Source organism: Nerophis ophidion, linkage group LG17, assembly GCF_033978795.1.
Source record: "Nerophis ophidion isolate RoL-2023_Sa linkage group LG17, RoL_Noph_v1.0, whole genome shotgun sequence".
Lineage (NCBI taxonomy): Eukaryota > Metazoa > Chordata > Actinopteri > Syngnathiformes > Syngnathidae > Nerophis > Nerophis ophidion.
Genome location: NC_084627.1, coordinates 32045946 through 32059515, shown reverse-complemented (window position 1 = coordinate 32059515; position 13570 = coordinate 32045946). Strand labels below are relative to the sequence as shown.

Sequence of the window (13570 nt, the reverse complement as noted above, 5' to 3'; positions counted from 1 at the left end):
TACAAAACTGTTTTGGGGAAGCCACTGTCACATGACTGTCATATTACAGGACCGATTTAAAGTGCTGGATGGCTTCTTATGGGTTAAAGACGTGTTGTTGATCCTTTTTAACTTTCAGTGTGTTTAATTTTTGTCAGGCAATCATCTTGAGTCTTTGATCCAGAAAGCAGATCAAGTTGTGAACTCTCTGTATCAGAGTTTTGGAGCAGCAAATTCTGGTAAGATCATGAATGATGTCATTGGTCATGTTTTTAACATAAGGCAAAATATCCCCATTTCACAGCATCACCTTATGTTAATATAATCACCATTCTTAAATATGTTATTTTGAAATGTGTTTTGTGAAAAGATTTTTAAAAAATGAATTAAACAGTCATGCAGCTGAGATAGGCTCAAGCACCCCCCGCAACCCCAAGAAGAAAGTGGATGGATAGATGGATTTTCAGACATCACAATAGAACATGTTGAAAGTGGAGCACATGTCTTAAAATAACTGGGATATTTCTAAGTAAATACAATAAAGTGCAGTTCTTAATGCAGTGCAGTCTACGGTTGCTAAATGTGCAACTCACGTGACATTTTGATGTTTTTAATAAAAAATTTAAAAAAAAAGCAAATAGATGCTATCGCCAATTGGCTCAATAAAATCATTGCATAAATAATAGATAAAAATACACTCCTGAATAATATTTAGAAAATAAATTAAAGTTGGTGGGAGCCTCAAACTGAATATGAAAATGTTTTGAGACTTGCTTACAACTTGTCAAGAGTGTTTTAAAGTCGTTGTAGTGTGTATTTGATGCCTTGATTAATTTTCTGCTTCAATTGATTGTATCATCTGGGTGTAAAGTCGGGTGATGAGAACACACCCCAGAGGAGAGCCTGTGCTCAGCATGATGGTGTCTGATATTTTATTACCTAAATTGAGGGCTGTGTGTTAAATAGTACCCAGTTTTGCAGGGGAGTGTTCAGTTCTAGTGGGCCCATTTTGTTGATCAGATACTAAGGGATTATGGTATTGAAGGCAGAGCTAAAATCCACAAACAGCATCCGGACAAGTGTGTTCTTTTTTCCCAGGTGTGGATATGGCCTTCTCTGTGGAACAGTTTGGGCGATATGCAAATTGGAGCAGGTCGAGTAAAGGGGGTAGGATGGAGGTGATGTGAGCTTTCAATAGCCTTTCAAAGCACTTCATGATTATGAGTGTGAGTGCTACTCGCCGATAGTCATTCAAGGTTGTTTTTTAAGAACCGGGATTATTGTTGAGGCTTTGTAGCAGGGTGGCACAACAGCTTGTTGCTAGGGGATGTTGAATATGTCGGTAAGGACATCCATCAGTTGTTCTGAACACTCCTTGAGTGCACAGCCTGGTATCTGGTCAGGACCAGCAGCTTTACCTGGATTGATCCTCTTCAATGTTCGGCGGTTTGTCGGACCTGGGACAAGACAGCGCCTTTGCCGCAGGCGTGTTGTTAAGTGCATTAAAGTAAAATATAACAGTGAAAAAAAAAATCCGGTCTCCTTCTTTATGTGCAGCTGTCGGAGCTTGGCTGTGAACCAGGGCTTGTCGTTGTTATAACAAGCACTGGTGTGCGTTGGAATGATGCACGCCTCATTGAACTGTATGTATGAGGTCACAGGGTCCGTATACTCGTCCAGATTGTCCGCGGCCGCTCCAATTGCCTCCCAGTCTGTCGTCTGCAAACATGGGCCCAGCTTCCCCACAGCCTCAGCGGTGTATTTCTTAATGGTCTTCATAACAGGTTTAGCCAGTTTCAGTCTCTGTCTGAATGAATGGATTAAGTGCACCATCATTTGATCTAATAGTTCGAGAGCAGCACGCGGGACTGCATGGTATGCCTTGCTTATTGTGGTGTAACAGTGATCCAAAGTGTTCTCCTCTCTGGTCGGGCATTTAATGAACTGCCTATACTTGGGTAATTCCTGGCTCAGATTTCCCTTGTTGAAGTCACCAAGCACGATAACAAGAGAGTCCAGAAAAGACCGTTCCACATGTAAGATCTGGTCTGCAAGCGTGCGCTGAGCGCCATGCACGTCCACGCTGGGCGGTATGTAGGCAGCCGCCAGTATGAATGAAAAAATCTCACGCGGTGAGTAAAAGGGCTTACAGTGAAAGAAAATATATTCCAGAGCAGGAGAGCAGTGTTGCGATATCAAAGTAACGTCCGTACACCCATTGCTGATAGTTGAAGAAGCAGACTCCACCGCCTCTTGTTTTGCCGGGGAGCCCGCGTCTTGGTCCGCGCGGAGAAGATGAAAGCTCTCCAGTTGAACCACGCTGTCCGGGACACTCGCGCTCAGCCACGTCTCTGTGAAGCACAAAACACAAGATGAGGAAAAGTCCTTGTTCTTCTCATCAGCAACGCTAGCTCGTCCATCTTGTTGGGAAGTAAGCGGACGTTGGAGAGAAAGATGCCAGGTAATGCCTGTAATAAGTCCGTAGGGGTGATTGATCTGATGTTCAGTAGCTCTTCGCAGGGATAAAAGCACGCGGATACACAATTTACGCACTAAAACAAACAAAACAGAGCGCACGAGAGCACTGAGGCAGTCGTGATCAAAGACAAGTCTAGTCTGCCTGTCATAGAAAAGTTGAACATGGATTAATGGAGAATGAGTGTATAATTTCCTTTGCTTCTCCTTCCATAGTAGTAGCAGTAGTGTTGCTTAAACCGGAGAGAAAGTAAAATGTTTTCATCTTTATGTAAACTGTCTTGTGTTGTTGTTAGCTTGCATTGACGATGTGAGTGCCGTGAACAGTGAAGAACTGCATGTCTGTTCATCTTCGACCCACATGTAAGGATTTACACGTTCACCCTTGTATACGATTATTTAATCAGCATGTATTCATTCTACATAGGTTACATAACACTAATTACATGTGTTGATAATGCAGTGATTCAGCAAAGGCAGCAGAAGGCATCTCTGAGGCTCCATCAGAGGAAATCCATCAGGTATGCCTCAACACTTCTACTGTAAATCCTCACATTAATTCACTGTGCTGTGGCAGAGAACCACCAAAATCAGAATCAGCTTCAATGACCAAGTTTGTCTAAAATGGAAACCTTCAGGATGGATGACCACCTAGATCAGGGGTCTGTAACCTTTACTCCCAGAGGAGACCTGTTTCCCTTCCACTAAAAAATAGTCCAAAGCCATAAAACAACACAGCCTAAACTTTGGGAAACAAAAATACAGGCAAATGAAATTTGTTCATGCTGAATGTAATTGTTTGTTTTTCTTCTGAGATTTTTTTTTTAAAGGGGGCGGGAGGTGTAATCACGGTTAGCTTACTCAAGTTGCACGCTCAAGAAGCTGATGTCTGTCTCGTCGTAGCTGGTTCACATTCGCAACCTCACAGATAGTCTGAAATTATATAATTAAAAAGAGCAGCATGCTATGATGGCTCGGACTAAAATTTCCTTGGAGCCAGATTAACACCTTTGTTAACTACAAAACAATTTAAAATGTTTAAAAAGGCTATTCCACTTTAAAAAAAAAAATGTATCCTTCATGAATCTTTACAAAAGTAGGAAAGTGTGTTTGCGTACTCGTCTTTGTTGGAAACTTACACAGTACAGTATAATGTAATGTGATATATGTAAGAAATAAACAATATAACAGCATGATATACATATATTTAGGAACATGTTGGAAGTTTTGGACTTCATAACTACACATCATTACTATATGATAAAACATATCATGCCTATTATTTGGGTGTCCTGACTGGTAACAATATTGGAGCTTTGAGTATTGGCCGATGCCGATATAATTCCATTACAGTGTCAGCACTAATCATGGCACATACCGTACTTATATTATTTTTCTTGTCTGGCGTTGCTAAATGTGGCAATTTGTAAAAAAAAATTGGTTTAATTAAGTAAGAGTTATTAGAGAGAAAACCCAGGTACCATTACGTAACAGACATTTCAAATATTTTCTTAAAAAATGCAACACAATTTATTGAAACACTGACTTTAAGTCACTGTCAATACTTTTGGCCACGACCGTAGTTGTGTTGCCATACCAGGCTCAGTGACGAAACATGTGCCCAAACTGACGACAACAATGTAAGAACATTTTGAAGAAGTTTGTTAATATCGGCCAGAAGAATGCACTTAAAGCTCTGATTGGTCTTGCATCAATGGTGTCATCCACAACAATGCAAGCGGATGAGATGTGTTGGCCAAGCCAGCTTTAGTTTCATAATTTGTTTGCAAACTCAAGTGTTTCAAGTTACCGGATTGACATTGTTTGGTTCAGGATGGCACAGGTGTGTGATTTTGGGGACACATGAATGGTCCCGGACACATGATTTCAGCGTTGAACACTATAATTCGTTGTTATTGGATAATTACGTCCATGCCGCGGAAATCATAGGGCCCTATTTCGTGGCGCAGTGGGAGAGTGGCCGTGCGCAACCCGAGGGTCCCTGGTTCAATCCCCACCTAGTACCAACCTCGTCACGTCAGTTGTGTCCTTGAGCAAGACACGTCACCCTTGCTCCTGATGGGTGCTGGTTAGCGCCTTGCATTGCAGCTCCCTTCATCAGTGTGTGAATGTGTGTGTGAATGGGTAAATGTGGAAGTAATATCAAAGCGCTTTGAGTACATTGAAGGTAAAAAAGTGCTATACAAGTACAACCCATTTATTTATTTACTTTGTCTCAAGATGCGCACGTGTATGTTCAGAATCACACGTCCAAAGTGATTATTAACACTAAGAAAGACAAGCTTAACCATTCCATCCCTCATTAGAACTGATGAGCTTTGCTAAAAACGTGTTTAGATCAGAATACTTTTAAAGAAGCGTCACATGCTGTGTGCCTCTGTTGGGACGCTACAATAATACTGCAACACATTTCACTGTTGGTAACAGAGTGTTAATGGGAAAAATGGCAATGCTATTTTGTAAAAAAAAAAAAATATCACAACATTGATTATTGATGGTGGAACTGTGGACCAGCTCTATACCCTCGGCAGGGTTCTCGAGGGTACATGGGAGTTTGCCCAACCAGTCTACATGTGCTTTGTGGGCTTGGAGAAGGCATTCGACCGTGTCCCTCGGGAAGTCCTGTGGGGAGCGCTCAGAGAGTATGGGGTATCGAACTGTCTTATTGTGGCGGTCCGCTCCCTGTACGATCAGTGCCAGAGCTTGGTCGGCATTACCGGCAGTAAGTCGAACACATTTCCAGTGAGGGTTGGACTCCGCATTGGCTGTCTTTTGTCACCGATTCTTTTTATGGACAGAATTTCTAGGCGCAGTCAAGGCGTTGATGGGTTCTGGTCAGGTGGCCGTGGGACTAGGTCTCTGCTTTTTGCAGATGATGTGGTCCTGATGGTTTCATCTGGCTGAGATCTTCAGCTCTCACTGCATCGGTTCGCAGCCGAGTGTGAAGCGGCCGGAATGAGAATCAGCACCTCCAAGTCCGAGTCCATGGTTCTCGCCCGGAAAAGGGTGGAATGCCATCTCCGGGTTGGGGAGGAGACCCTGCCCCAAGTGGAGGAGTTTAAGTACCTAGGAGTCTTGTTCACGAGTGAGGGGAGAGTGGATCGTGAGATCGACAGGCGGATCGGTGCGGCGTCTTCAGTAATGCGGACGTTGTACAGATCCGTTGTGGTGAAGAAGGAGCTGAGCCAGAAGGCAAAGCTCTCAATTTACCGGTTGATCTACGTTCCCATCCTCACCTATGGTCATGAGCTTTGGGTCATGACCGAAAGGATAAGATCACGGGTACAAGCCGCTGCTTCTCCACATCGGGAGGAGCCAGATGAGGTGGTTCGGGCATCTGGTCAGGATGCCACCCGATCGCCTCCCTAGGGAGGTGTTTAGGGCACGTCCAACCGGTAGTAGGACACATTGGGAAGACTATGTCTCCCGGCTGGCCTGGGAACGCCTCGGGATCAGCCGGGAAGAGCTAGACGAAGTGGCTGGGGAGAGGGAAGTCTGGGCTTCCCTGCTTAGGCTGCTGCCCCTGCGACCCGACCTCGGATAAACGGAAGAAGATGGATGGATGGATGGATTATTGGTGTACAAAGTTTCTCAGCACTTGTGTTAGCTTGTGGCACTTTTTCTGCAATATCTTGCTGTAAATTGTCCTACACTACTTGCTTGTACCTGCCATACAGCGTCACATCCCTCTTATACCTTTTCTTTAGACCATGTAGTCGTTTTTTTACGTTTCTGTAGTTGTTTGGGAGGTACTCTCTTTCTGGCTTCTATGGCAGTTTCACCAGATATTAAAGGTTGTTGGTTTCTCAAACATCTGCAGAGCCTCATCCTGGGCTGGGTTTTGTACGTTCTTGTTTGTGATACAGGGTGACTTGATTTCCGAGAAAGCTCTGATTTATTTGGAAGTTAGAGCGTCTTCGAGTGGAATGAACATGCAGGTTGCTTCAGTGATGCTTGACAGGGACACCAGTTCTTGCACAGATCATTCAAATCTGTTTTCCAAAGCCACTAAAGTTTCTGTTCGTTTCCCAACTTTTCCTATCACTTTTCAGCACCTATTTGGATAGACAGTTCTAAACCATCATCTTTTCTTGGAAAGTCTGCTCGCTGTAGTCCATTTTTCTAAGCTCATGTTGCATTTGCTCACCAGGTACTTTCATCATTTCTGAGCATATCTGGGGAGTTTTCACAACTTCTATGTCTATTTTCTGACCAGGATTCCATACATTGTGTAGGATGACCTTCACTGTGCCGCGTTGTGATCTTGTGGCTGCAGAGGAGCCAAACATGTGGAGTGTGAGTGTTTCTTGTGTTATTACTGGTAACGTTAGGCTTCTCACCAGCTTTTCATGAATGAATCTCCTCTGACGGCGTACATCCAGAAGGCACCCCACGAACACTAGTGAATGGGGCAGGGAATACATGTCATCATGGACTGTAAAGCTGCCCCAAGCCCATGTGACAACAGCATCAGCTTCCTTAACGACCTAAACAACCACCAATGTCCTGTATTCCTCGTCATCACCATCCTCAATACACCCCACTATCGCAGAGTCATCAGAAAACTTTTGAAGGTGGCAGGAAGTGATGTGCAGACCAGCTGGCTGGGTTTCGCACAGACATCTTCAAAACCTCAGGCTGTGGTACCATCATGTTTTAAGATGGCCACAATCATTCCAGTGCCTAAAAATCCCACAATCTCCTCCCTCAATGATTATTGCCCCATGGCATTCACTCCATCATAATGAAGTGCTTCAAAAGGCCGGTATAGGAATACATTTTCTTCAGACTTCCCCCCACATTTGACCCACACCAGTTTGCTATTCGCCCTAACCGCTCCACAGAGGACGTCATCTTCTCTGCACGCCACCTGAGCTTAGAACATTTGGAAGGAAAGGACACACACATGTGGATGTTGTTCCTGGACTTTAGCTCGGCATTTAACACCTTCATCCCGCAGCACTTGGTGAGCAAACTGTCCCCCCTTGGATTCAGTACCCCCTTATGCAACTGGCTGCTTGACTTCCTCACAGACAGACCCTAGTCTGTGAAAATTGGCGACAACACCTCCAATGCCATCTCACTGAGCACCGGCACCCCCCATGCTGCGTCCTGAGTCCACAGCTGTTCACATTGATGACCCATGACTGCTGCGCCCGGTCTTCTACTAACCACATTGTGAAGTATGCGGACGACACTACAGTAGTGGGCCTCATCCGTGACAACAACGACAGGGACTACAGGGAGGAGGTGAAACATCTGTTTGACTGGTGAACCTGGTCCTGAACGTCGACAAGACCAAGGAGATATTTTTCGACTTCAGGAAGCACCAGTCCAACCACACTCCACACTTCATCAATGGCACAGCGGTGGACACCGTAAGCAACACCAAGTTCCTGGGGGTGCAGATAACTGACAACATGACCTGGTCCCTACACACTGGAGCTCTTGTAAAAAGAGCTCAGCAGCGCATGCACTTTTTGCATCGGATGAAAAGAGCACAGCTCTCTCCCCCCATTCTCACCACATTCTACAGAGGCACTATAGAGAGCCTATTGACCAAATGCATCTCTGTCTGGACTGAAGCCTGCAGTGCCTCAGACTGGAAGTCTCTGCAGAGAGTGGTGAGGACGGCGGAAAAGATCATCAAGACTCCTCTTCCTCCTATCCAGTAGATTGCAAAAAGCCGCTGCCTGACTAGGGCTTAGAAAAACTGCAGAAACTCCCCCCACCCCAACCAAGGACTGTTTTCACTGCTGGACTCTAGAAAGAGGTTCTGCAGCCTCTGTAGCAGAACCTCCAGGTTCTGTAACAGCTTCTTCCCTCAGGCCGTAAGTCTCTTGAACGCATCATAACAATCCCCTCAATTCCCCCAAAAAATGGATTAACTCGCTGGAATACAAAGACAATATAACATACATCCATAAATGTGGGCGCATATGAAAAAGTGCAATATATTTTTCTGTACAGTAATCTGTTTATTTATATCTGCACCTTATTGCTCTTTTATCCTACACTACAACGAGTTAATGCAACAAAATTTCGTTTTTATATGTACTATAAAGTTCAAATTATGAATGACAATAAAAAGGAAGTCTAAAGTCTTACAAGCTAATTTGTTCCCTAATGGGTCTCTGATCCATACCTTTGCAGCTTGTAGCAACATATCAAAATGTGTTACTTGGTCATTATCTACTGAATGGGTAAGAACTGATGAAACTACGGCAACAGCCTGTTCTGGTTTAGAGTGGCACTGCATCTCCACTTTTGCCCAGTGCATACAGCGACATGGTGTTTCCTTCCGCATTTCTCCAAAGACACATTCTTGATTTTACAAAATGTTGCAACAAACACACATAGCATCTTCCCATCTTCTTAGGTTGTTTTTTTCTATCAGCAATGTCGTTGTTGTGATCCGATGGTCGGATCATCACCATATTGTTGCTTTGTTCCTCTTTCATATCACATTATGTAGTTTGACCTCCTTATTTCCTGTTTTGTTCTGTCACTGTTAAGTTGCTACTGGGGAAGGAGACGGCACAGCAACGGGATGTCAAATTCAATAGGTTTATTGAATACTTGATGAATACGTGGAGTGTGTATGCTACTATGTGTCTGCATGAATGACTGTGTGTGGAATTACCATATGTAAATACCGTGAGGTTTGTTGAGGTGCGTGTTGGATGTTCAGCGTCCAAATCCGAGTGGGGATTGTCTCGAGTGTGTGAATGTGAATGGTGTCTGTATATCTGTGTTGGCCCTGTGATGAGGTGGCGACTTGTCCAGGGTGTACCCTTGCCTTCCACCAGAGTTCAGCACCCCCTGTGAAGCAGTAGAAAATAGATGAATGGATGGAACATTAGCCCTGCCACTGCCTTTGCAGCTTGTCCAGTGAGTTAAGCTTTCAACGAGGTGAACTTCTCTCTTTTGCACGTGCATCATTCTGGAGAATAGCAACCTCATATTGACTCTAAAACTCCTGCCATAAGCTGACATCTCCATCACATTTATTAATAATCAACTTCGGCAATGTTACTGATGTTCTTCAGTCCAAATCCACCGGATGAAATAGCGTCGCTTACTGTTTGCCCTGATGTCATTTAGGCTGAGGCCACCTTTTTTCTCATAATGCGCTTTGCCAGCTTTTTTCTACAAAATTATCTGCTCCTTATATTCCTCTGATGTTTCGATCTCCAACTCCAAGTTGTCCAGTAAAGTTCATAGTTCCAATTTGCTGTTCAGTTCTGACAAGCTTTCTCCTTGGTGGACAACATCTCCAGCAAAGTTCTCAGGTGATAAACATCCGGTTCATTTTTAGCCATTACTGAGTCTATATGATGAATAATTATTGTAATAGCAGCTCTAATCGTACTTTGCTTTCAATTAATATTTTTCGCGTTTGTAATAGCAGCTCCAATTGTACTTTGCTTTCAATTAATATTTTTCGCGTTCTTACGACAAACAACCTCTGCCATTGTTTCAGTTTCGACAGTGTTTTTATTCTCCCGTGCGCTCCTCAGATCCTGGGTTTTGGCACCAATAGATGTAGTAATTTACACTTAATTGCACTTCAAGGAGGACATAAGATGTTGATTGACAAGTTTTTTTTTTATTCAAAGCGTCAGGATAAGAAGATCTCGTTGCATACAATGGCTTCTGTGTTTCATGAACAATGTTAACGCTCTTTCTACATACATTTCCTGCTTCCATTACCACAGGATCGTGGAAAATGTAGTGCTTTTAGCCCAAAACAATACACCTTTACAGTCTTAATAGTCCACATATGAGTACACTTTAACATAAATAAATATTAACAATATTTGAAATTAGCTTTTACACCACATAAGTTACAACACACATCAGCTAAATATCTCTACATACTTGTCTCCGCTAGACTCGCTATGGAAGTCAGCATGGTTGCAGCATCAGTGAGCAGCCAGGTCCATTGGAGGCTCTTAAACAGATGATGTTCAGACTCCAGACTGTGGAGACGGCGCTTCAGCAGCAACAACCACCAAATGCTTCAGCCTCCACTAACTGCTGGCAGAGTGAGGAAGCTCTGAAGGTGTGTAATTTTTTACTCTTTTGGTTTTATCAATCGAGCAGCACGGTGGAAGAGGGGTTAGTGCGTCTGCCTCACAATACGAAGGTCCTGAGTAGTCCTGGGTTCAATCCCGGGCTCGGGATCTTTCTGTGTGGAGTTTGCATGTTCTCACCCTGACTGCGTGTGTTCCACCTCTAAAGACATGCACCTGGGGCTAGGTCAATTGGCAACACTAAATTGGCCCTAGTATGTAAATGTGAGTGTGAATGTTGTCTGTCTATCTGTGTTGGCCCTGCGATGAGGTGGCTACTTGTCCAGGGTGTACACCGCCTTCCGCCTGATTGTAGCTGCGATAGGCACCAGCGACCCCATAGCGAATAAGCGGTAGGAAATGGATGGATGGATGGATGGGTTTTATCAACCATCTCAAATCACATGCACATTTGAACAGCCTATTTTATTCTAACATTTGAAAAAGTGTATATTTGAAAAAAAAAATAAAGAAATACATTTCATAATTTCAAGTAGGGCTGCACAATTAATCAAATTTTAATCACAATCACAATTTGGCTGCCACGATTAAATTAAAGTGATTGTCAGCGTATTAACTTGTAAAAAGCAGAATTCAGTACATATCAAATTAAACACTTTCACAGCCGCCACGGTAGAAAGCAAAAGCAACAGCAGCTCATCTTGAAGCCCTTTGATTTGGGTCCCGCCCGCACCTGAGACTGTTGTGTACTATGTGCACAGAGCTCAATTAACAATACCACCACATCCCAGCAAGCATTGACAAAGGTTTCCCTTCTGTGTAGTTTAACAGCATTTGTCGAAGACAGCACCGCTGTTATGAGAAGTTGACAGGTATGAATGCATGCATAACATGCTGATCTGCTTGTCTTGAAATCGCACCAACAGGAATAACAGCTAGCAGTCCTGCTAAGTAGAATATAGACTAGAGATACTTTGAGGAACTCAAAGGAAAGCCGCTGCTCCTCCACATCGAGAGGAGCCAGATGAAGTGGTTCGGGCATCTGGTCAGAATGCCACCCGAACGCCTCCCTAGGGATGTGTTTAGGGCACGTCCAGCTGGTAGGAGGCCACGGGGAAGACCCAGGACACGTTGGGAAGACTATGTCTCCCGGCTGGCCTGGGAACGCCTCGGGATCCCCCGGGAAGAGCTAGACGAAGTGGCTGGAGATAGGGAAGTCTGGGCTTCCCTGCTTAGGCTGCTGCCCCCGCGACCCGACCTCGGATAAGCGGAAGATGATGGATGGATGGATGGATACTTTTGTTGAGTGCAACATTTCTCGCCGTTATTGTAGCGAGACCTGCTCCACATTAGAATTCATGCACTCTGTGCATCTGCTTATGTGTATAAATCCAGGTAATGTGGAAATGTAATACAATTGTTACACTATATAACGCAATTGTTTAGTGTTTAAATGTTTTTATATTGTCTTTTAATATACGTTTCACACTACGTTTAGTTCATTTGGTGGTGTCCAATTGATGATGCACAGGCCACCTGCGACCATTGGCTGTTTTTTTCTTATAACTCTGAAAAAAGAGAACAACAATTGATGACTAGTGCTAAAGGTATCACGGCATGAAAATGTTTGCCCATCGTTCACAACCATTATGAAACACATGACAAATAGTTTTTTAATGCATTGTAACTCTAACTAAAGGTCCACTTACAATAGAGCCAATGGGATATCCCGCCCATAAAACCCAATAAATAACCATCCAAAACCCGCCAACTGTCATGTCAATGTGATCATGTTTCTTTTTAGTCATGTTCTGTTTGTTTTTTGGCCACTCAGTTCCTGTTTTTGCACTTCCTGGTTTGTTTTGTCACTATGACTACCCATTAGTTTTCTCTTGTCCTCGTGTCTCACACCTGTTTTCACTAATCACCACAGTATTATTTAAGCCTGTCTGTTTCTGTTGTTAAGTCTGGCAACATCACCCTCCATCACCTGCTACGCACCTTGTAATCCATGCCAATGATCCATGTCCCATTCTCGTTCCGTTCCAAGTGAGTTTTCTCGTTGTTTATGCCACAGTGCACGTTTTTGTACCGCCATTGTGCACGCCTTTTGTTTGCCTTTTTTTGTGCAGTTATAGTGTTAAAATAAAAGATGTCTTTACCTTCATGCCATCTCCGGTCCAAGTTCACTTGCATCTCGGGAAAACAACCACCTCATAGTCCAAGTATTAACACCAACAATACTACATTTACATTTTAAGACTAGACTATTAATCAAGTATTAGGGATATTGTTATTATAAGCGCTAACGCAGACAAATTATTTCTAGCGATGCCGTGATCAATAGTGTGGCTGTGTTGACATAATCATGTGGTGAGCTTCTTCCTCGCCTTGGTGCTCGAGAAAGTTTATTATAGATCATAAATCATTCCTCTCACCTTGATAGTATAAGGATAAGGATGTATTCCGACAAGTTGGTATACTCTGACAGCTAATTTAGACATGGCGTTGGCGAGAATGACACAAAAAGACGCTTGATTCCACCCCCCCTTTCCTTCGGGAAGACTATGAATCATTCTTTATCTAAATGAAAATATATGAACATCCTAGTTTGAGTTTGAGTTTCTTTCGAACATGATGCATGATACATCACAATTTCCAGTTTCTCTATTGAACATGTTCGAAAAGGAGTATGAAGAAGCACAGTCTATTTAATCCTACGGCTTTTATTTTACATAACAGTTGCTAATACTTTTGTCCACTTCCTGTTCTCAATTTATTCACAATATACTCCAGAAGTAATACCTTTTAAAAATGTAATAAATAAATATTAATTAGTGAAGTAAGTTGTATTTCATATGATGAGATAAATAAGATTATAGATAAATGTAGAATGTTTGTCATGGTTCTTCTTTTTTGTACTTTGTAAACACTTTAAGTATGAAGAGTTTCTTGAATTGGATCATACAAGTACATTGTTTGATTTATTTGCTTAATCCATTCCATTATTTAATTCCACACACTGATATACTACAGGTTTAAATGTTGTACGTGCATAC

General features: G+C 43.1%; 1 protein-coding gene across 3 annotated transcripts in view; it reads left to right on the top strand.

Moving 5' to 3' along the window:
* Positions 1 to 13570, top strand: part of lg17h18orf54 (linkage group 17 C18orf54 homolog) — a 54378-nt gene that overhangs the window by 30757 nt on the left and 10051 nt on the right. For all 3 annotated transcript variants that reach the window (XM_061876761.1, XM_061876759.1, XM_061876760.1), the window contains 4 exons: positions 138 to 218; positions 2751 to 2817; positions 2918 to 2975; positions 10370 to 10540. In XM_061876761.1, coding sequence (XP_061732745.1) covers positions 138 to 218; positions 2751 to 2817; positions 2918 to 2975; positions 10370 to 10540 — 377 coding nt within the window. The remainder of the gene's footprint in view (positions 1 to 137; positions 219 to 2750; positions 2818 to 2917; positions 2976 to 10369; positions 10541 to 13570) is intronic.